The sequence below is a fragment of the Polyodon spathula genome, chromosome 3 (assembly GCF_017654505.1).
Source record: "Polyodon spathula isolate WHYD16114869_AA chromosome 3, ASM1765450v1, whole genome shotgun sequence".
NCBI classification, from domain to species: domain Eukaryota; kingdom Metazoa; phylum Chordata; class Actinopteri; order Acipenseriformes; family Polyodontidae; genus Polyodon; species Polyodon spathula.
In genome coordinates this window covers 77,787,320-77,811,545 of record NC_054536.1, presented here as the reverse complement: position 1 = coordinate 77,811,545, position 24,226 = coordinate 77,787,320, and the positions used below count along the sequence as shown (strand labels likewise).

General features: G+C 35.2%; 1 protein-coding gene across 2 annotated transcripts in view; it reads left to right on the top strand.

Moving 5' to 3' along the window:
• LOC121313433 (RB1-inducible coiled-coil protein 1-like) overlaps positions 1–24,226 on the top strand; it is a 49,660-nt gene that overhangs the window by 4,168 nt on the left and 21,266 nt on the right. For both annotated transcript variants that reach the window (XM_041245959.1, XM_041245960.1), the window contains 9 exons: positions 4,555–4,684; positions 5,074–5,200; positions 5,507–5,677; positions 6,215–6,417; positions 8,167–8,581; positions 12,498–12,668; positions 15,881–16,065; positions 22,361–22,547; positions 22,629–22,710. In XM_041245959.1, coding sequence (XP_041101893.1) covers positions 4,614–4,684; positions 5,074–5,200; positions 5,507–5,677; positions 6,215–6,417; positions 8,167–8,581; positions 12,498–12,668; positions 15,881–16,065; positions 22,361–22,547; positions 22,629–22,710 — 1,612 coding nt within the window. In that variant the 5' untranslated portion in view covers positions 4,555–4,613. The remainder of the gene's footprint in view (positions 1–4,554; positions 4,685–5,073; positions 5,201–5,506; positions 5,678–6,214; positions 6,418–8,166; positions 8,582–12,497; positions 12,669–15,880; positions 16,066–22,360; positions 22,548–22,628; positions 22,711–24,226) is intronic.

Sequence of the window (24,226 nt, the reverse complement as noted above, 5' to 3'; positions counted from 1 at the left end):
CCCAACATTTGGTCTCGGTCAGTGGTCTCCGACGGTCAGAATGACATCATCCACAATGCAGTGAGCTGCGTATTTTTTTTTTAAAGTCTTACAGCCTTTTTTTGTGTATCTGCGACCACCAAACGCACAAGGTCGGATGATGTTGAAAAATGTACACATTCACTTCATTCATGAGACGGGCATTTTTAAAATCCCGTCTCAGAGTGTGTGGATTGTGGAGCCTGTTAATTTTAAAAGATCGTTTTGCAGCATCTTCGTCATGTCAATTGTTAATCAGCACAATAAAAAGTCACTATACCTGCTCTAAAACAGAGTTTGTCATTTTTCGGTCACATCTAGTAAATTTTATCCAAATATAAGTGATAAGTTTCTTTTGATGCTGTTAGTGATAAATAGGCAGTGAGATTGGGCCTGTGAGACACTGAGAGAGACTGAAACCTGGGTGTGACATTACAGTTTCAGCTCAGTTGAGTTATGTATGCAGATTTTTTCTTATTTCATTTTGGTTGTTTCACAAAAAATAATATTGCGTCGATTTCACAATTTTTTGAAATCACAATTTGTCCCCTTTCTGTAGAATATACACTACCGGTCAAAAGTTTTAGAACACCTCAATTTTTCCAGTTTTTATTGAAATTTACGCAGTTTAATGTCTCAGTGTACTCTGAAATTACAACATAGAACAAATAAACAATTGGAGATAAAAAATAAATCATGGAATCGTTTTGTTGTACAAAATTTAATCAAAATTTTTGACTCATCAAAGTAGCCACCTTTTGCAGATATAACAGCTGAACACACTCGTGGCATTCTTTCTACAATGGAAATCAAATACTGTTCGGAAAGTTCTTCCCAACACTGTTGCAGAAGTTCCCACAAATGTGTTGCACTTGTAGGTTGCTTTGCTTTCACCCTTCTGTCCAGTTCATCCCAAACCAGCTCGATGGGGTTTAAGTCTGGAGACTGTGCTGGCCATTCCATGATTTGAAGCCTAAGGTCTTGTTCTTTTCTTCTAAGGCAGTTCTGACATAGCCTGAAGGTATGTTTTGGGTCATTATCTTGAGGTGGATGAACCCCTGACCAACTAGGCGTATACCAGAGGGTATTGCAATGCGCTGCAAAATGCTGTGGTAGCCGTTTTGGTTCAGGGTGCCACGCACTCTGTGCAAGTTGCCGACTCTGGATCCAGCAAAAGAGCCCCAGACCATCGCGCTTCCTCCTCCATGTTTTACAGTTGGTGTGACACCGGGGAACCATCTTTTCGCCTACTCGACGGTGTACAAAAACCCTGCGTGATGAACTGAAGAGTTCAGATTTTGATTCATCGGTCCATAAAACCTTCTTCCAGTCTTCAGTAGTCCGCTGGCGGTGCTTCATGGCCCAGGCAAGCCTCTTTTTCTTATTTTGCCATTTTAGCAATGGCTTTCTTACTGCCACTCGACCTGTCAAATCTGCAGCTCGAAGTCTTCTCTTCACAGTTAAAACTGAGACTTGCTTACTTTGACCAGTGTTAAGCTGTTGTCCTGTGAGCCGCCTATCATGCAAGCTGTTGACTCTCAGAAACTTGTCTTCTGATTCTGTTGTGGCTTTGGGTCCGCCAGACCTCTTCCTGTCAGAGTTTCCTCCAGTTTCCAAGTGCCTTTTGATGGTGTAGGAAACTGTACTCACTGACACCTTGGCTTTCTTTGCAATTTCTCTAAAGGAAAGACCTACACTTTTAAGGGTTATAATGGTCTGTCTTCCTTTGTTAATTGCCTTTTTCTCACCATTATGATAGCAATATACTACTCCCTGCAGTACAGTACTGTCCAAATAATACTTAAGAGGGTGTAGTAACACAGTCTGTTCCAACACTGCTTTTATACAAACAGAGGGTTTGTAAGTATTCAACAAAAGTTAGGACACCTGTAGGAATTGTTAGCGTCAACTTTCAAGGCTTAATTTACTTCCATTGCTGCAGAACAGCTGTAAGTTGTTAACCCATTACTTGTTCCCTGAAAAAGGCCTTTTAGTATAACTCTGAAATGTACATTATTTTACAGTTTTTGGTAACCTAAACTTTTTGTTTAACCTCTGGCAGTTTACCGCTTACCTTTGTACCATTTCAGGTTATTCACTGGACTTGAACTGCTTAAATTTCAATAAAAACTGGAAAAATGGGGGTGTTCTAAAACTTTTGACCGGTAGTGTATATATGTACACACACACACACACACACACACACACACACACACACACACACACACACATATCAGGGAGTGCAGCAGTTATAAAATTACTGCACGCCCTGGGTGTGTTGTGAAAGCCAAAGCCAAGTGTTTCCATCCACCCATAAAGTGGCAATTTTTTAATTATAACTTATCACTGCTGAATTGATTGTTTATTCATTTTTGTAGATATCCACATTTTCTAATTATTGATTTATTTTTATACTGTCACTTGAACTTACTGTTTTTTTCTGTAAAGTAAAACTACAAACATGTTATAATACATTGCAACCATGCTCATTCCTGGTTTTAGAGTCTGCATTCTACACTCTGCTTGAGGTGGCAAAGCCCTCACAATGTGCGCTAATATGCAGGAAAAGAAGGGTGTGTGTTTATATTTCACGGCATAGCCTGAGAATGCCTACTTGTGCCTCTCTGCAAAAGAGTTTTCGTGGAACTGTAAAACTCTGTGATGGTAGTCCGCTGTGAAAGGAGCTATATAAAATAGATTGATTGAATGATTGATTTTATACAACTTTTAAGGTTTTGTTGGCGGAAAGAAAAATAATAATAATCTTAACAACAACAGCAATAGGCTTCTCAGCCATTGGCTTGGAAGCCTAACTATACTGATGCAGAGTCCTAGCAGTACGTTTTCAAAGGTAGTTCATCTTTAACTTTATACAGTCATACAATCTGAAGAAAAACTTTATAAGTTTTATCACTGTTTGAACAGTATGAACTCAGTTATTTAAAACTGGGATATTACACAGGTACCTGTTCATTTTGTGCTGCACAGGTAATTTTGCTAAACATATGTTCATGGAAGATAGACATTGATAAAGCAAAGAGAAACATTTTGTGTCAAATTATTACAGCATGTTTTCACAAATACCCTGTGTTCTTATTTTACTATTTACTATCTGTTGATCGGACAGACATTCATTCAGAACCACTTTATCATCCACAAGGGTAATCACAGTTTACAACACAGCAACTATTCTCACGATGCTGCTCACAAGAAAAAATTATTTTACTTTGAGTTGCACTTTAAAAACACCAGCTGAGAGAGAAGATTGTCTCCCATCCTTGCTGTGTGTGGTTACAGTCCACTCTGACTAAATACCCTCTCAATAGGTGCTCATGTGGCTGGAATTTTCCAACAAGGCCACATTCTTTTATAAACTTTTTTTAAAATTTTTATTTACCTGTACTAACCCCAGTGGTCAGTCCCTAAAAATGAGTTTGGAAATTCATGTCATCCAAGTAATGTTGCACAATGTGCCATGTTGATGTAGGCGAAGCAGTCCCCAGTCTGGCGTCTTTCTCCTACGTGGAAAACAGTGTTTTCTTGGGTATTTTACTTGCTGGAGCCTGTTGTTCTGGGGCTGCAGTTTCTCAGGGACACATCAGGTTTACTTGGTTCACAATTTCATCTGAAATTAAAACATCTATAGCACTAGATTTCAGTATATGTACACAGTCATATTTCATAAATCGTTTGTATTTACCGTAGAGGTGTGTGAAATATTTTTCTAACACATTTAATAAACTTATCAAGTGATAAGTTCAAATGAAATACCAGTGATTTTATTTATTTTATTTTTTTTTTCTCGTATCTTACTTTTCTTTTGTGATTGTGTGGATGGTCTGCTTTCAACAACAGAAACCCATATGTGGGATCAAGGACACTGGCCATTGGCTACAGCATCTTGCTAAAAGGTTTTGGATCCTGTCTGTCAGTGTGGTCTTGTCTGATTTGAAGCAAATTAAAAAGTCCACTGAACCGTCTCTACACTAATAAGTTTCTTTTAATTTTCATGTATTTGACTACAATGACCCATCCCTAGTAAATATTTGTACATGAATGTATCATGTATAAATATGTATTCTGCCACAAATTAAAGATTTAAGTTAATTGGTTATGCCCAGTGTCAATCACAGTTTGTTTCAAAATACAGTGCGCTGATTAGCTGCAGTGAGCAAAGCTTATGCGTGTTGCAGCTATCTGCCAAACACTTTGAAACAAAACTGATAAATTTAAATCTAATTAACCACCTCTCACTTTAATTTTGGGAAAACAGATAATTTTAAGAAAAATTAGAAATCGGTCATCATTCTGAGAAATTAGACTTGACTAGTTTGAAACACTTGTCCTTCAAGTCAGAGGACAGATCTTGGGGACCCAAGACTGGGTGGGTGTAAGTCATCATCTTCTTTTTCCCTGCCACAGCTCTTTTCTTTTGTACTGTACATTTTGTTTTTACAGCTGTGGCAGGAGTGCATATTACTAAAATGCTTGTTCCTAATACCTGGTCTGTTTTGTCGTATTCTTTTCTTGGTCTAGGATTCTAAATGACTAAATGAAAATCGAAGGGAAACGCGTAGGACGCTGGATAAGTCAACATGAAGTTATATGTGTTTCAGGTCAACAATGGAACTACCCTAACTTTTGACACTGAACTTGCTGTACAAACGTAAGAGTTGATATCTAAATAAAGCATTTCTGCACTGTATTGCCAGCAAGTTAAGTTCCTTCAGAGCTACAACACCATCTACTGTCACACTCGGCAAAGCTCAGCAACTGTATCAGCAGCATGAATTGAAAAGACAATGAAAAAAATACTGTGGAATGTGAGGGTGGGGCAAAGAGATCCATCGAGTCTTGCATGCTTGCCCTTGTCCCCAATTACCTTGTGCCTTTTCCTTTTGCGTTTTTTTTTAAAATTTGGATTGGATAAATGTGTCTGTTGTGTGTGGTAGCATGTGATACGTCTATTTAAATGCTGTTGTCATCTTGACAGACATTTGTAAAAATTAATTAGTATTAATGTTTTCTTTCTGCTTTATTGATTTCTGTGTTTAGTGTTGCAGACCTTAAACATGCTATCCAGGTCAAATATAAGATTGCTACCCAGCACCAAGTGCTTGTTGTCAGTGGTGGGGAGTGCATGGTTGCGGATAGGCGTGTTTGCAGTTATAGCGCTGGCACGGTAAGTGTAAAGTAAAAATCTGTTTGCATTTTGTTAGAATTTTGATTTCCCTTTTGATGCAATTCAGACATTATTTGTGTTATCTGCCAATTCCTGTGCAATACATATAGTATCTATTGTAAGGTAGAATACTGGAAATAAATCCGGCTGAAACCAAAACAATGTAATCAAATTCCTTTATTGTAACCCCCCCCCCACTGCCCCATCTCTACCAAAGAAGGAATTGAACTGCTTCTTTTACTTTAAGTATTGTCTAAATCTTAATATGAACAGTCTAATTTCTATTCTTTATCCTTGCCCCTATAGGATACAAATCCCATTTTTCTGTTCAACAAAGAGATGATTTTGTGTGATCGCCCCCCAGCGATTCCTAAAACAACTTTTTCAGTTGAAAATGAAATGGAGCTGAAGGTGGAAGAATCTCTAATGATGCCAGCGGTTTTTCACACCGTTGCCTCAAGAACACAACTAGCTGTGGTAATTGGATTTTTTTATATGTATCTTTCTGTATTATAATGTATATCTTAATATATTTTACCATAATCTACTCTGTTTTCTTGTCATTTGATGCTGAGATGTGTGATTCCAGTGTTCTCAGTACGTGTCCATCTTGAAACAAACAATTCTATTTTGGCAAGAAGCTGGGATTGTTGTTGATAGATGAACAACCTTGATAATCTCCTAGATTTTACTCTACCCAGAACCAAGCATATTTCCATTAAATTATAAGAACAGTAGAATGCCAACACCACTTATACTTTCCTTGTCAGAATAATTGTAGATTAGGTGGTGCTGGCAGAGTTAAAAATGTACACGTCAGGTTGTTTGACTGGAATAAGGAATAGGATTATCTAGACAAGCACAAAGTAACTCAAAGGCAGGTAAAAGCGGATTTATAGAAAAACTCAATATTGATGCAGTGTAACCACTTGGAATGATTCCAAATAAAATGAAATAGTAAGGGAAATATAATTAACAATTGACATGCTATACTGAGTTATTTTATTTTTTAAGGAAATGTTTGAAGTTGCCAAGAAGCTTTGCTCATTTTGTGAACGCCTAGTCCATGATGAACACCTTCAACACCAAGGCTGGGCTGCCATAATGGCTAACTTGGATGACTGTGCACTCTCTTATCAGAAGCTGCTTTGTAAATATGAAACTGCCTATAACAATTATCAACAGAGCATTGATGACATAAAGCAGAAACTTGCCAGGTAAGCTTATTTCCATATATATTTTAATCATTATTAAACCAATAAATCAAAAAATATAAACACATGTAATGATTACACCAAAAGAACTGTTACAGACATTCTCATAATTGTATTCACATCTTCATAAGAAGGTAACGGTTCCTTGTTAACAGTTGAATCAACTTACTTTTTATATATATATATATATATATAATATATATATATAGATATATATATATATATATATAATATATATAATAAAAAATTATTTTTGTAAAATCATATAGTAAGTCCATCTACATTCATGTTTCATCGATGTAACAAGACCACTTGGGGATATAATATAAAAGTAGGTAATAATTAAATGTATACATAACCACAACTTGTATGAAAATTGACTGCAGTCAGCCCTGGTAGCATGTGTGATTGACAAATAGAGGAGCCAATAGAACTATAGTAATTTTATAATTGCTCTGTTCAACAGAATCCTGCCTACCAAATGTAACCCATTACTATCCTTGGAGGCAAAGACAAAACAAATAAAACATGCTATACAACTCTTTAAATGAAATGTGAACACTTAAGATCTTTTCTCCGCTGACTGTGGTAAAAATTAATAGAACTATATGCAAGACAAAGTGCATTCTTTCGGGAAATTTGTTTAATACATGGCTCTATTCCTAAATCTTTTTTTTTAGTAAGTTTCCAGATGTATACCATGTATACCAAGCCATTGTATGTTGCTTCTGTCATATAGCAAAGAATATGTTAGAGAAAACAGGTCAGGCTGAACATAGAAACAGCAATTGTTTACATTATTTCAATAATAAATGTATACATCCCTAAAATGTAATGAAAGGACAACAGTAACCAATCGGTGTTAGGTGTCTCTGGGAATTCTGCTGTTTTCGCATTGTTATGTATCCAGTGGATGATGGCTTTCCTCAAGATAGATATGATCCTGCATTTTTTTTGTCCATTGGTGAATTAACGAGCCTATCATGTCAATATAAGCTGTAACAATAAATCTAAGATATATTGGACCTTGCTGTGCTGCTTCATTATGAACTGTTTTTCACAATATAACTACTTATTACTGCATCAGTAATATTATATTTTAAGCTACATTTTTGGTGATACTAAACTAAACCTAAAAAAAAGGTCTGTGTGAAGCTGTGCAAGGCCAAGGCAACCAATATTTGCTTTTGGCAGGTAATTTGGGGGGGGGGGGGAGTTTTATTTTGAAATTACAGAAATAGCTTATCAAAGTACATTTTTTGGTCATCAGTGCTCATTTATGGTACTATTGGACCAATTCAGTCAGTTGCAGGGTTTCCATTGAAAAATACAAATAAGTCTCACCTTTTTCTCATGGCATTTTGGTAGTACCTTCCGGGTAATTTGGGCTTCCATGTTATTTTCATTTATGGAGAGACATTCTCATTCCAAATGCAAATGGCCTCCTAAAATACAGGAGGTTATATTGGCCTTGCGTGACTAGTGATATCTTGCATCTTTCTTAAACTGGGTTTCCATGAAGTTTAACTTGTTGAAGAACAGTGAACCCTGCCTCACGTGGTGACTAAAAAATATTTTTAAAAAAGCATTTTCAAATCAACCGGAGTGACACGTGGGAAGACTGGATAAATGTCAGTGTAAGAAATTAATTGCAAGATTTAAACTAATTAATCAGCAAATAATTAATTATTTGTTGCATTTTATGTTGTAAAAGTAAACATTAGCACATTAATGTTGTCTGTTGCCTTTAAGCCTAGGGAATGCTGTATCTATTATGGCTAATATTCCACTCCTGGAGTGTCTGACCAGGCATAGCTATAGAGAAAGTTTGGAAAGACTGAGCTCACCTGCTGAGAAGGAAGGAGCAGCGGAAGAAACTGATGAGGAAAACTCTACTGAGTCGGTGCTACACGCTGGGGAACCTAGAACTACTCCAGAATCGTCATCAGTTTCCATATCTTTGGAACATCCAACTCAGGACTGTGCAACACAAGAAAACAAAGAGACAAACAGTAAAAGTCAAGATGCTGTGCTGCAAGACTGTGATCCACAAGAGAAGAGTGACTTACCATTATTTAATGTTTCTTTATTAGACTGGATAAATGTACAAGATAGACCAAATGATGTTGAATCTGTTGTCAGAAAGTGCTTTGACTCCATAAACAGGGTAAGTTGTTGTTTTTTTTGGTTGTTTTTTTTAATGATTGTTGTTATTAGGGCTGTATTTTTTCACAGTAAAACATTGCTTATTTCATGGCATTTCACAGAGATGTTTCAAGATATTTTACGATTTAAACATATATGTATCAAAGCAGAAAACAAAGGCATCATCACATTCAAAATTGATAATTTTCTCTAGAATTATTAAACATCAAGTGCTCCTAAATATTTAAATGCTTATCTGGAAAACACTAAAAGCTAAATTGTACAATATTTCATTTTTTAATGTCCCTTTTAAAGGCATTCTATTTCACCATCTGTGAATTATCAAAGAAAATAAACACATAAATAAATAAATATTTATTAAATGTCCCCCTTGTACTAGACAGAGTGATCTTTAGTGGAAATATTTCTGATCTTTGATGCCGCTGGTGTCCTTTTTAGTTAAAAACATTTTTAATAAATTGTGCAGTGTGATGCAGTGTGTTCAGTCTTTTACCAGAAGAAAACTAAACCGGCTGCCCGGAAAAGTGTTGCTATATTTATTTTTTTTAAGTAATAAAAAAAAAAAAAAAAAAAAAAAAAAATATATATATATATATATATATATATATATATATATATATATATATATATATATATATATATATATATATATATATACATACATATATACACACACACACATACATAGATATATATATATATATATATATATATATATATATATATATATATATATATATATATATATAGATATATATATATATATATACATACATTAGTTAGGGAAATTAGAATTTACAAGGAAACAATGGGTACATTTCACAGAAATTGTGAAATCTGTGATGAATGTGAACAAAATATTAATAATAATAATATTATTATTATTATTGTTATGATTAAGAAGAAGAAGAAGAAGAAGAAGAAGAAGAAGAAGAAGAAGAAGAAGAAGAAGAAGAAGAAGAAGAAGAATTATTTATCTTTGTGCAAAAAAAGTTTGTAATTTCAGGTATTTACAAGCACAGCAAAAGTTTCAGCAGAGCATTTTGAAGTACTTTATGTTTTAAATATTAAACACTTCATTTTTTAAAATATAAATTAAGTAAACATAATATCCAGTACTGAATAGAACAAATACAATATTTTTAAAACAGTTTATAAGTATGTCGTGCTATGCTATAAAATAAAAGCATTATTATTACATATATTACTTAGAGTTTAATGTTTGTAACATTAAAGGAAGGAAGCGAGAGAGGACCCTGACAAGGGAGTCGAGTAAGATAAGAGTAGGACAAACCATGAGAGTTTGGATTTTTTACATTAAGCAGTTATTTGACCATGCAATGATTAGCCAGGTGCACAGCAACCAAAGCCCGTCAGTGTTATTATGTGTGTGGAGAAGGGGTCACTTTGGTTTTTACAAGTAAAGGCTGATATTTATTATTATTGGAGCTCCGTAACTTGATTGACCATAAGGAAGGCTGAGATTTTGTCACAGAAATTTGTACTAAAAGTCATGCCGCAGTCATGGTACATTTTTTCAAAATCACAGAGTATGTGAGTTTTAATACAATATACCTACATAAAATCAGTCTGTATATAATTAGGGAAAAAAGAAGAGTATACAACTATAAACAAAAATCTTTGTTTTTACTTAACATTTGGCAGGTTTTCTACACAGCAAACAAAACTAGATTTTACATACCTTAAAAAAAAAATGTTTGAAGTTCAAAAAGACTGTTTGTGCGCATCTATTGCTTCAGCTGTGGTATAATTTGCATTTACTTTACGTTTTTGTTTGTGTGTTTACATTTTATTCTGATTCACCATGTTGCACATCGAGAGTTTCGATGCCTTTGTGGAGCGCAGGTCATCCCAAAGTGCATTTTTTTATGCAGAAAAAGAACAGTATTTACTGGTACTGTCAAGCACCTCAGAGCAATCGCAGCAGGAGCTGGGAATCTTGTTTCTATGTTTTTCCAGAACTGGTAAACGTCGCATTTCATTTCACTGACAATTTCATAGTAAGCATGGTATTCACGCTGTGCTGCACAGTTGTCTTCAAACAGTGGAATGGCCTCAAACACTTCTGTCTCAGCTATGCTGAAATCACTTGATTTTGGTCAAAGACTCGACAGGCATTGAAAAACGGCTTCATTTTTAAGTAAGGCAACCAAGCTAGTTCAACATCATTGGTGAAAAAAAGTTTTTTTTTTTTTTTTTTTTTTTTTGGTTAAGGTGGAATTTCAAGTAGTGTTCAGTGTTCTCTACTAAAATCACGGACACCAACACCCATGACCACCGTGACTTAATGCCAGCCTTAACCATAAGTAATAGAGTATCTGTGCATTAGGCTAAATAGTCTTCTATTTGGATTATATTATTTCACTAATGGCAAAGTTAAGCTTGCAGTTGTAAAGGACATAGCTATTTTAATAATGTTGCCTTATGCTTGTAATTGTCAGTCTGTGATTGGATTATTTTAACACCGTCATTACCAGAACATGTTAAAGTACCAAATGTTGTTTAGTGATGTCGATGTTTGCATGTTCTGTATGTATGTTGGTTTGAGCAAGAAGTTTGAATCAAGTAAATATTAAAATGTTATTGACACTGAAGGCGGCACAAAACAGCATTTAAAAAAAATAAATAAAAAATTTGCTTCACTTTGCTTGGCAGATAATAACACCCTTACTCGTATTTCCCTGGAGCTTAAAAATTGGGCATTTCAAATTGGAGAGAGTTAAGAAGGCGATGGGGTAAAAAACAATTATAAAATTTTGGAGAGAAAATGGGGTAAAAAACAATTGCAGATTTAAAAAAAAAAAAATAAATATTTATATATATATATATATATATATATATATATATATATATATATATATATATATATATATATATATATAATTTAGTACATATAAATAAGTCACAGTTTAGAGGTACAGTGTGTGATTGTTTTTAACCTCTTGACTTATGAATACTTTTTCACAGTATACCATATTTGCAAGTTGTAAAAATTGATTTTCCTGCCAAAATACTTGAGTCTGGTTATCCCATTTTATAAAAAGTATTCTTAATTAAAATACGTCTTCTATAATACCGTTATAAAGCACAACTACAGTTTTTTAGACCATTTTGTTTCGCTTCCCTGAATCAAATTAAAAAATATATATATATCTCTGATCTCATTACTTGTTGGACAAATTGTAACAGTAAACTTCTCTTTGACCTGAGTAATTCATTTCACATTCAGTACATGACAGGTCAACTGTAGGAGCATAGTATTATTTTATCTAGAAACAATGTTTTCTGGAGCAAATGTTAGATTCAGTTAAGACTGAAAGGGTCTCTTTCTTGGCTCATTAATCTGACCAGGTTAAAGCTCTTAAGATTTTTACAGATACTGTATAACTAGAATTACATTTTACAAACAGTTTTATTTCAATATTGGTCTTTTTGGTCAGTTTTATTTCAATATTGGTCTTTTTGCAGTATGTTTTGCCGAAAATTGCATACAAAAATATAAAATATAATCATCCTTTTTTTTCAGTTTTGACAAATGACACGAATAGCACAAGCCCAGTGAAATAATTATTATTCCATATATGCATTGGAATTTTATATATTTTAAAGTTAAAATAATACCCTGGAAGTGTTTTAGTTGGCATTTACCCTGCTTACTTTAGTGTCCTTACTACTTATATAAATGGATCAGTATAGGGAGTAGGACAGTTAAACATTTAAGTCTGTATTTTGCAACTAGAAACAAAGGAAATAATTACACATGCCTCTGGAAAAGAGGGGTCTGGATGTAGTTAATAAAACATTGTTACTTTAATTTTAGTTTTTTTTTTTCCCATACATTTATATTATAAAATGTTAGAACTTCATTTTTATGCCATATTTTCTTTACGTTTCAGCTTGATCCAAGAATCATTCAACCCTTTTTGGCAGAATGTCGGGATACTATTGCCAAACTGGATAATCAGAACATGAAGTCTATTAAAGGTCTTGAAGACAGGCTATATGCACTAGATCAGATGATAGCCAGCTGTAAAAAGTTGGTAAATGAACAGAAGGAACTAGCTCAGGTAAGTTCACTGGACAATAACCATGGATACATTCATGTTGTATTTATAGTATAAACAAATGCAATATTTTACAGCAGATTGGACTCATTAACAGTAGATGCAGTGCCAATAGACTGAATATTTTGTGTATCAGTGAACACCCCACTTTTCTCACTACATTTTTTGCCTTTATTTTTTATTTTTTTGTATTCTGCATATTGTTGGAAAAATTATTTTTAAACACAACTGTGATTTTTTTTTTTTTTTCGCATGCGCTGTTCCCAGTGCTTTCAAAGCAGTTAACTGAACACAGTAATGGCTGAGAAGGACTTATATTTAAGCAGAATCATGTGATGCCTGCATTTTTCTTTCCTAAGAAATGTAGAATGATGGGCAGTTAAATAAGCAGCACTTAATTTGCATGAAGCTTCAACAATACGTAATGATAATGCTGTGAAGGTTAGTGTGTTCTCACAAATTTCCCCCAAAAAACATCAGAAAATAAACTTAAGACACACCCATAGTCTCATGCTAAACTCTTTGCCTTAGCCCTAAATGAAACGGTATAATATTCTTTAGATATGGAATGTCATGAGACTGCAGCTGTGTTAAAGTTACTGTATTATTGGGAAAAAAAGGCTGTATATTTTAACATTACTCAGTAAATTGGCTAGACATGGAAGAGGTGATGTCTGAACTTATAAACTTATTTTCTGGGAGAATAAAAAAAAAAAAAAGATGGCAAAGCTTACCCTTAAGACTTGTAGTAAAAGATGCCAAGATCAGTTTCAGCATCATTTCCTGTATTAAACTCCTGTCTCTACTGACAGTTTGGATTAACAAAAGCACGGGTGTAGTAGCAGGTCCACCAGGTTCACTTAACCTCCTTGTGCTCCATCTTTCCTGTGAGACGTTCTTGTAAGTGACTCTGCAGCTGATGCATAGTTCACACACCCTAGTCTCTTGTTTCTTGTAAAGTGCTTTATGATGGTGTTCAACTATGAAAGGCGCTATATAAAAATAAAGATTATTATTATTATATATGTAAAAAGGGGTTTAATTTTTAGGTGATACATTTAATTTAAACTAAATTGTGTTTTCGTTAGCAAATGGCAATACTCATTTTAAGTCCGTGAGTAGGCTTTTGAGGTGTTTTTGATTTATGTTTTGTACAGTACAGGAACTGTGCTTGATTTGTACTGCCAGCATTTTGAAGACGTGTGTGTGTGTGTGTGTGTGTGTGTGTGTGTGTGTGTGTGTATATCTAATATCTATCTCTCTCTCTCTCTCTCTTCTATATCTATCTATCTATCTATCTATATATATATATATATATATATATATATATATATATATATATATATATATATATATATATATATAGAGAGAAGAGAGAGAGAGAGATAGATAGATAGATAGATAGATAGATAGATAGATAGATAGATAGATAGATAGATAGATAGATAGATAGACACACACACACACACAATTCCTATAGAAAGTCTACACCCCCTTGAGGTATTTTTTTGTCTAAAATGCATTTTATAGTGAAGCATAATAAAAGTGAATATGTTGTGTATAACTGATACCAGCAGGTGGCACTGCTTGATAAAATACCATTTTGGAACAATCTGACAAGTCTAACAAACACATAGTCATAGTTATGTTAGTATTTCATCACATTATAATGTATTATGAACACAAAAACACCTTTAATTAGAGTGATACAGTTGTATTTAAGCGGATCAGTTTTTTAGCATTCTGCAAATGCAGCACAGTTAAATGTGTAATATGAGTACTGTAGTTAAAACAAATTAAGAAAAGAGAGATTATTGGGCTATAGCAGAGCAATCCATTTTTTTATTTTGTTAACAAACTCTGTTCAGTGTATATACACAAAATATACATATTCCAAAGTGCTTAATTACTTTTTTTATCCACTACAATGCTTTTAGGCTTTAACCACCCAGCTGCCCATTTTGTCAATATCCATGTCAAAAATGTTTTTTTTTTGTTTTTTTTGTTTTCATTCATAACCACAAATTAGCAATTTGGACAGTTTTCAAAATAATGAGTGAATGAATGACGCTATACAGGTAGGCAGGTCAAACACGCTCTTTGGTCCTAGCTATGTCTCTGTTCCTTGAAAACATAAAATGAAAGATTAATTTTGAACTTTGACCAGGCATTGTTGGGCACGCCTGGGCAAAACATGGAATGCAAAAGCTTTGTGATTCTTTGGTGTTTGCCCGTAAAACATATAAACTTGCGTCAAAAACTTTCAATCACGTCATGCAGGGTGACTGATGTGGTAAACGTATAGTTTCGGGTACTGGTGTGTATCGCTGTTATATGCATTATTATCTGTGACGTGTACTTCATCAGCAGAATAAATCTGTTCTTTACAACCCCTTGTAACATCAACAAAGAAATAAATACCCTCATCTCATTCTCTGTAGCTTGCTGGCATCCATATTTTTCTCCCAGCTGTGGTATGTATGTATGTATGTATGGGCCAGTCTGTCGAGCACATTTCTTGGGGACTGCTGCCATCTGTCAGCGAAAATCAAAACTGAAGACTATTATGCAATGTAGTCGTCTTATTTATTTACTGGAGCACATTGAAAAGACGTGGTAAACTTGGCAGATGCAGATGTAACCCCCTGCACGCTGTTATCACGGGAGTGATAAATTTGGACTCACTTGCGCTCCTCGTGGAAATCGCGGGATAAGCAGCTGGTGGTAAAGGCTTATAGGTCCACGTACATTGGCTAAAATTCATATACCTCTTTGGGAATATTGTTGATGATAGTAAATATTGATTTAATTATGCTGAAACAAGCCTATTTGTAGATTTCTCAGCTTTCCTGTTGTGGTCACTTAGACATTGATAGACATTATTCAGCCGTCTTACCTAGTCTATCCATTAGTCTTTATTTACATATTGATTGAAATATACCAAATGTCTTGGTTACATTGTTACATTGTTACATGGTTACATTGTTCCTAATACGTTTTCAGGTTAGCATATGTAGATCTGCTACAGTTCGGATCATTAGAAGTGTACTGTAGCTCTGTTCATTAATACCTGACTCTCTAGTGACTGCTTTGCTTTACAGGTATTGGATTACTCTTTGGCTGTTTTTTTTTTATTATTGCTTAATCAACATCAAGTTGTTTCTATCGTTTAATTTTTGTTAACTAATAATCTCCATCTTTTTTTCTGTTCAAAGGGATTTTTAGCCAATCAGAAAAGAGCTGAAAATCTGAAGGACACTTCTGTTCTACCTGACTTGTGTCTGAGCCATGCAAACCAGCTGATGATCATGTTAACCAATCACAGGAAACTGTTGGATATTAAACAGAAGTGCACCACTGCTAAACAGGAGCTTGCAAACAATCTGCAAGTCAGACTAAAGTAAGTCATTTGTATGTTTACACTGTATCATGTAAAATGTATTTTTAGGACAATACAATAATTCAGTCACTTAAGAGCTCATGAGATATAGTGGTAGCCAAAGCCAGCTATGAAAATGTCAAAAGATGGCACGGTACACTGCGGTAAAACTGAAGTCAATGCAATATGTAGGTTTGTTAACCACTAGAGGGCGTTATCTGACTAGAAACTGGTTTGTTACAGATTACTACCTAAGCACAGTGTTTCGCTAAAGGTTGTGAATACCAAAAGTGCAAAGCTTACATTGAGTTAAAGCATTTTCTATACTGCACTGTACGATTTGGTAACAAATTTTAAAGTTGAACAACAATCTGTTCGGCTAAACTTTGCCTGTCTAGTACAAGGAGGAGACATTTCACGCATAAACTACGTCTTTTACAATTTAGCATTTCTGTTTGTCAGGTTAGCATTTAAATATGTAGGATCATTTGCTGTGTTAACTAGAGAAAATGGTCAATTTTGAATGTGACAATGCTGTTTTTTCTACTTTAATAAATATTATGTTTAATCCTGAAATATCTTGAAATACCTGTTTTTAGACCGGGAGATGCTGTGAAAAGTTTTTTTTTTTTAACATATTTAAATTGATGTCAATTTAATGCCCATATATAAAGCAGCTCATTGAGGCCATCGAAATTAAAACAAAAAACAACAAAAAAAAAACTTTCAAATATTTGTTTGAACATTGGAATGTTACTGTCACAGAGAGGCTGGAAATACCCTCTTCTGTAGCATACAAGTTAAGACATACAGTAACTTTGCTGTTATGCAAATAGTGTCTTTGCATTAAAAATACAAAAATATGTATACAAAAAAAGTAATATTGAAACTGAAACCACCCCCACCCAGGTCTGTGCCAGGTAATATGAAGCGATTTCACCTATGCCACTATTTCTTGAAGGCCGGTGTTATGGGTCTAATTTATGTCCCATCCCTCTTTTTTGTTGTTTCAAATTTAAACTCAGCTTTTGCATTTCGTTCCTGGCTTTAACCATTGTTCAAAATAAGCTTACTTCTCGAAAACCGCTTGCATTGATCTTTAGGTCTGCAGCTGTTAGGTTTGGCAAAACTGTCAATAACTTTACTGTCCGTTCCCACTTCACATTCCTTTGTTTTTGGCATTTTTTATTTTCTAATGCCACTTTCATGTTCTACTACAAACAGACACTTTTGTCTGTGTCAGTCGGATTTCAAACTCAAACTCCGAGGAACTCAAGACAATGTTATGAGAGACAAACATTTTAACTGTTTGAACTAAGTGTAATGAAGGATTGAAAACCAAATCCAATTACCGAATTAACAATCAATTGAATCTTGTTATCGAACAAGTATCAATTAGGAAGAAATGCTTTAGGCGGCGTAAACAACTCCAACTGTTGAGAGTAACCCACAGTTTCTCGTGCCTTGTAGCACGTGACACAGTGAATTATTTTTACTGATTCAACACTTGATTTTATTTAATTAGGACAAAATTTTTACTCATTTGGACTATTACACGGCGTAGCGATGGTGGTTTAGTTGCTACCCCCTGGTTACATTTTGTTAAAGCAAAAGAAAATTGTTACTTTTTACAAATCGAAATCACCTTTTAGTTGGTTTGTGGCCAATTGTGTAACGTTAACAGTTTATGATACATAACACCCCTGTGTTTAGCCGCAATGGAATATAAAAGTAATAGTACAATATTAAAATGCATCAGTTTTGCTCAGCTATAAATTCAATGTAACGATAAGCTTAACGATAAAGGTATTATATCGATTTTATTTATTTGGACTTTTTACTCATTTTAAATACATTGATTGGGAAACTAATGATGACAGGATTAATAGTAATTCACATATTACTATTTTATTATCAGTCGTAGTAGCACGAGTTTAGGCTACTTGACAACAAGGCTATAGAATTCTCCTGCTCCTCTTGTAGCCTCACATTCTCCACGTAACTGGCTATTTGAAACTACCCCTTCTGTTGGGAGGTTTGAGCTAAAGACAATATTTAGGAATCATGTTACCATTGGAATAAAAAGCAGAATAATCTGATTAACACATTTTTTTAAATTCTTTTTATTTAATATATTAGTGTTTACAACAGTAGGCTTAATTCTTAAGACTTCGGATGCAATTAAAGACAATATTTAGGAATCATGTTACCATTTACTTCCCATCTCAACATAATTATGTGTGTATATATATATTAATATATATATATATATATATATATATATATATATATATATATAATTTATATTAGATATAATATACTATATATCTTAACATATATATAGATTTACGATTTTTAAAAAAAAAATAATATCATCGGTTAGTGGGAAATGGTTTTAGTCAAAATTTCTACTAGATTTTCAACAAACTCTTATCTATTTACAATAATTAAATGTGTACACTACTTGATTTTGTTTTCTGCCTAAATGTAATTCCTTACCACTAACATATCACAGCCTTTTTACCTTTAATATATAGATATTTTTAACATCTCAATTTACTTCTTGTTTACAAGTCACTCAATCTATTAACATTTCCCTTGAATAATAGGATGCTTTTTTTATTTTTTATTCATTCCTAGAAATCAATAATCAAGTTAACTTTGAATAGGCATTGGTGAAAAACATGTTGTTACTTCACTGGTTATTGACCACAGTAAAAAGGCTCACTTTAATCAGGCTTTTCAGATCTTTAGTAAAACCTTTGTGGTTTTACTTCTGGAATATAATTGGTACATGAGTGTGGTGGGGTGAAGGTGTAGCGATGACGTCAGCCCTTGGTGACGGACCCGGAAGACAGACTTACAGGCAGGGGAACGCGTTTAAGCACTAAAGCGCATATTTAATAAACACAGCAAAAGAAAAGGCAAACAAAACAAACAGGAATACAAAGCAAAAGGGCCAAAAAAAAAGTGTGTGTGTGTGTGTGTGTGTCTATATATATATATATATATATATATATATATATATATATATATATATATATATATATATATATATATATATATATATATATATATGTACACTGAGTGTACAAAACATTAGGAACACCTGCTCTGTCCATGAAATAGACTGACGAGGTGAATCCAGGTGAAAGCTATGAGCCCTTATTGATGTAACCTGTTAAATCCACCTCAATCAGTGTAGATGAAGGGGAGACAGGTTAAATAAGGATTTTTAAGCCTTGACACAGTTGAGACATGGATTGTGTATGTGTGCCATTCAGAGAGTAAAGAGGGTTTAAGTGCCTTTGAACAGGGTATGGTAGTAGGTGCCAGGTGTGCCAGTTTGAGTGTGTCAAGAACTGGAACGCTGCTGGCTGATGAAAGAGGCCAAAGGAGGCTGACAAGAATTGTGTAGAGCAACAGACGGGCTACAGTTAGTCAACTGACAGTCCAGTACAACACTGGTGCCGAAAGACCCACAGATGGGGTGTGGCAGCCGTTGACCTAACAGAGGTCCACTTCTTTCAGCAAAACACAAGAAACTGCGGTTGCAGTGGGATAAGGAACGAAAACACTGGACACCGGAGGATTGGAAAAACATTGCCTGGTCTGATGAATCCCGGTTGCTGCTGTTTAATTCTGATGGGAGGACTAGAGTATGGAGAAAACCACATGACTACATGCATCCATCATGCTGTGTGTCAACGTTGCAGGCTGGTGGTGTGATGGTGTGGGGTGTGTTTTCATAGCAGACATTGGGCCCTTTGATAAAAGTGGAGCAACGTTTGAATGCCACAGGATATCTGAACATCATTGCCAATCAGGTGCATCCCTTCATGGCAGCAGTGTATCCATCTGCTAATGGATTTTTTCAGCAGGATAATGCCCCATGCCGCAAGGCTAGGATTGTCCAAGAATGGCTCCACGAACATGACAATTAATTCAGCTTACTGCAGTGACCTGCTCAGTCACCAGATCTCAATCCAATTCAGCATCTGTGGGATGAGATGGAATGAGCTATTTGGAGCAGAGGTCCTCTACAAGCCAACTGGACACAACTGTGGGAAGCACTGGAGTCAACATGGTTCAGCATCCCTGTGGAACACTTTCAACACCTTGTAGGGTCCATGCCCCGATGAATTGAGGCTGTTCTGAGGGCAAAAGGGGATACATCTCAATATTAGGAAGGTGTTCCTAATGTTTTGAACACTGTGTGTGTGTGTGTGTGTGTGTGTGTCTGTGTGTGTGTGTGTGTGTGTGTGTGTGTGTATGTAATTACTGTGGAGCTGGATCTCGTCTCCTTTGTCTGTCTCTCTCAAATCCTATCTGTCTTCCTCCTACTGAGTGGAGCTGGGCATGTTTTTATGCAGCCGATTTTCATTATTCAATTGAAATCTGACCGCAAACAATAAATCAAAAAACAATAATACGCCGATGTGCGGCGTCTGCAAGCCCTGCACCGTCACAATCAGTTTTAGGTGTATTCCAGAAGATTGTATTACGAGGTTAGGGTATGACTAATAGGATGGAACCTTTTGGGCTTTTTCTGTAATTGTTTTATGTTGTCCCATTGTTTTCGATTTTCTTCCTGTAATCCATTTACTTAAAACAGCCAACAGTGACAGGAGCATAAATCAGATCATTTAAAATGACATATTTTACTTATCTAAATTCATTGAATTTTCCAGTTTTAACATCTTTACCCTTTAAATTTCCAAAATTGATAAACTTAATGCGTGATGTCATGTTGAGAGGGGAGCGAAGGGGGGTGTTTGGGAATCCCTGGATTGATGAAAAAAGCTTCATGATTGACCAATTTCTTACAAATTGCTTGAATGCATGTGTTCCATTTCTGGCAAATAGGAAAAGTTGCTTAATTATAAAATCTAGTTTTAGTTGATATTTGAAAAATAGACATTTAATTCAGAGTTCCATTAGTCATGTTCAAAAGTACATCTGCATTTTGTTTCATAAAGTAAATTAGTTTTGATATAATTAAAAATAGGGTGTTTCAGTGGAGAAAATACAAGCATTTATATATTTTACTTTTATCGATTAAGCATTACTGTACGGACCTGCACATTTCCAATCAACCAGACAAAACACTGTGCCGAAAACACTGCAACTTTTCTAAGCAATGGGAGTACACACTAATATTTTAACCAATGAAGTTCAGCCTCACTCAAAACTGCTTCAGACAATAATATTGAAGTTTATTAGAAGGCCATTTCAAAAGATATTCTATTTAACAAGATACTCGACTTTGCTGATTTTCAATGGAGACTTCCGTTTCACTGCGCGCAAAGCATTGTGGTATATAGAGAGTTAGGCAAAAACAATACTATGGGGAGTCAATGGAGACGTAAGAAATGTTGCTGGTTTTAGCCATTTTAAAAAAATGCATACAACTTTTGAAGTAAATTTTGCATTTGCGCGAGGCCTATTTATTTTTTTAACCAAATCTTAGTCTGAAATCTATACTGTTCCAAATTATGTGGCCTTACTAAGCAGGTACATTTAATTATATTATGTACACTGAGGGGTAATACTGCAGGTATTCTCATTCAAATAATGATCTCATTACCCCCTGAATGTTAATGGAGTATCCTCTATACCTGACTGTGATGGGGTAACCCCCACCCTTGGGTGTAGTTCGTTTATTTTTGTGTAGTTTGGGTTATGTAACACGGGTGAGTCAAAATGTGTATTGGTATGTGGGCACGGGGAAGTCACAATTAGTTCACGTGCAGACTGTGCCGGGGACAGCTTGAATAATTAGCAGTTGAGTCCCGACACAGCTGTATTTTAAAGAGTTAAAATTTCTCACTTTAGGGTTAGGTGTTCAGTGAGGTGAGAACGGGAGAGAGAGTCGGGAGAAATCTAAGTAAAAACAATTGCTACTTGCGCTGAAAGCACCAGCACGATACTTGTTTTGGGGTTTGTGTTCACTGTTTTTTTTGTTTCTTTTGACCATCGTGCCGTTTATTTTGTTGTCTCAGTGTTTTTTTTGGTAAATCATTTTGTTTAATAAATCTGCACATCAGCGCTTCATTCACAAGACTCTGTCTCTACATTTCCTGTCTGAGACGTCACCACACAAGCTATCTGTGACACTGTTGTATCTATTTTTTTAGCCCTGTTTTCTCTGTCTTTTATAAAGTGTTTTGGAAACCTAGTTAAGCACCCTGTAATGGATTTATGGAACAGTACAAAAACTGAATTTCTTCAGCACCCCACAAAGTTGTCATAAATTACTCCTATGTTTTAATGCTACGAAAGAAATGTAACCACTTTTTAATGTGCATTTTTACAGGTGGTGTTGTTATGTGATGCTTCATGCAGATCAGGATGGGGAGAAACTGCAGGCTTTGCTTCGTCTTTTAACTGAGCTGTTGGAGAGAATTCGGGTGGTTGAGGCTCTTGGCACTGTTCCTCAGATGTATTGCTTGGCTGTAGTGGAGGTTGTGAGGCGGAAGATTTTTCTAAAACACTACAGAGAAGTATGCAGTTTTATGCTTTACATTCTGTCTAATAAAAGTTGGGTGTTATGTGTTTTATTTACTTTTTTTTTTCCTTTGCAGTGGGCCAGTGCTCTAGTAAAGGATGGAAAGCAGCTCTATGAAGCAGAAAAAACTAAAAGAGATTCATTTGGGAAGTTGTTCAGTAAGTACAGTATTTCTATTCCTGAAACAGGCATATTTTGTTATAAATATTAACCACTTTACATAATATTTTATTTTTCTCCTTCAGGTGCAAATTGTGTGTGTGTGTGTGTGTGTGTGTGTAGAGAGAGAGAGAGAGAGAGAGAGAGACCCACACCTCCTTCTATCGCTCCTTGCTATACTGCATATTTGGATATATCACGTCGTGCAGTTGGCTCCCCATTTTTACATTCTAACTGTGCTTGCGTTAGCTGCAATATAAATAGGCAAATTCACTTAGAATTACTGTTTTTGTTTTATTTTGTACTGCACATCACAAACAAATATAAAAAAACTAAATACTGTACCAATACAGTACCAATTAAAACGGTGCGCTGCCTTTTATACGAAAAATGAGAAAAAACGGGTTTGCTTGGAGGATTTATATTGGACCCTGACACCCCTCATAAAACTAGGTAGTGGTTGTACAGTGTTTATTAGCCTATTTGTTTCTCTATGGGTCTCTCGTTATGTCATGGCCTTCAGTATGTAGCAGATTTATATTGGACCCCAGCACTCGTGAAATATTAAGTGGAGAGAGAGAGATTGATTCTAGTTTTTAGGTATATATTTTGAATCAGTACAATTTCTTAATCAAACACTAATTCCAAAAAGCAGTTTCTTTTTACCCTCATATCTTGATTGAGTTAACAAACGACGTGCATTGATCTCACCTGATTCTGTTTGAACCTGCATTTCGTTCTTACTCTAATCGTCGAATTCAGCTTATTAATTTCCACTGCGTTAGTTTCTAGAAATGTGTCGCAAATTTAATTTTCTACTTATCTACACACCATCTTCCACACCGTTAATGGAAAAAAGTTTTTATTGAAAATACAAAACTGAAAGATAATAATTTGATAAGTTTACACCCCCCTGAGTTCGTACTTGGTGGAAGCACCTTTGGCAGCAATTACAGATGTGAGTCTGTTGGGATAGGTCTCAACCAACTTTGCCCACCTACATTTGGCAATGTTTGACCGTTTTTCTTTGCAAAACAGTTAATGCTTTGTCAAGTTCCTTGGGGAGAATTGATGGACAGCAGTCTTCAAGTCATGCCACAAATTTTTGATTGGATTTAGGTCGAGGCTCTGACTGGGCCACTCAAGGACATTTCCCTTTTTGTTCCTTAGCCACTCCAGTGTAGCTTTGGCTGTGTGCTTTAGGTCATTGTCATGCTGAAAGGTGAACTTCCGTCCCAGTTTCAGCTTTCTTACAGAGGGCAGTAGGTTTTCCTCAAAGACTTCTCTGTACTTTGCTCCATTCATTTTCCCTTCTGCCCTGACAAGTGCCCCAGTCCCTGCCGATGAGAAACATCCCCATAACATGATGCTGCCATCACCATGCTTCACAGTAGGGATGATGTTCTTTGGGTGATGCTCTGTGTTTGTTTTGCACCAAACATAATGCTTTGCATTTTGGCCAAAAAGGTAAATTTAAGTTTCATCAGACCACAAAACCTTTTGCCTCATGGCTAC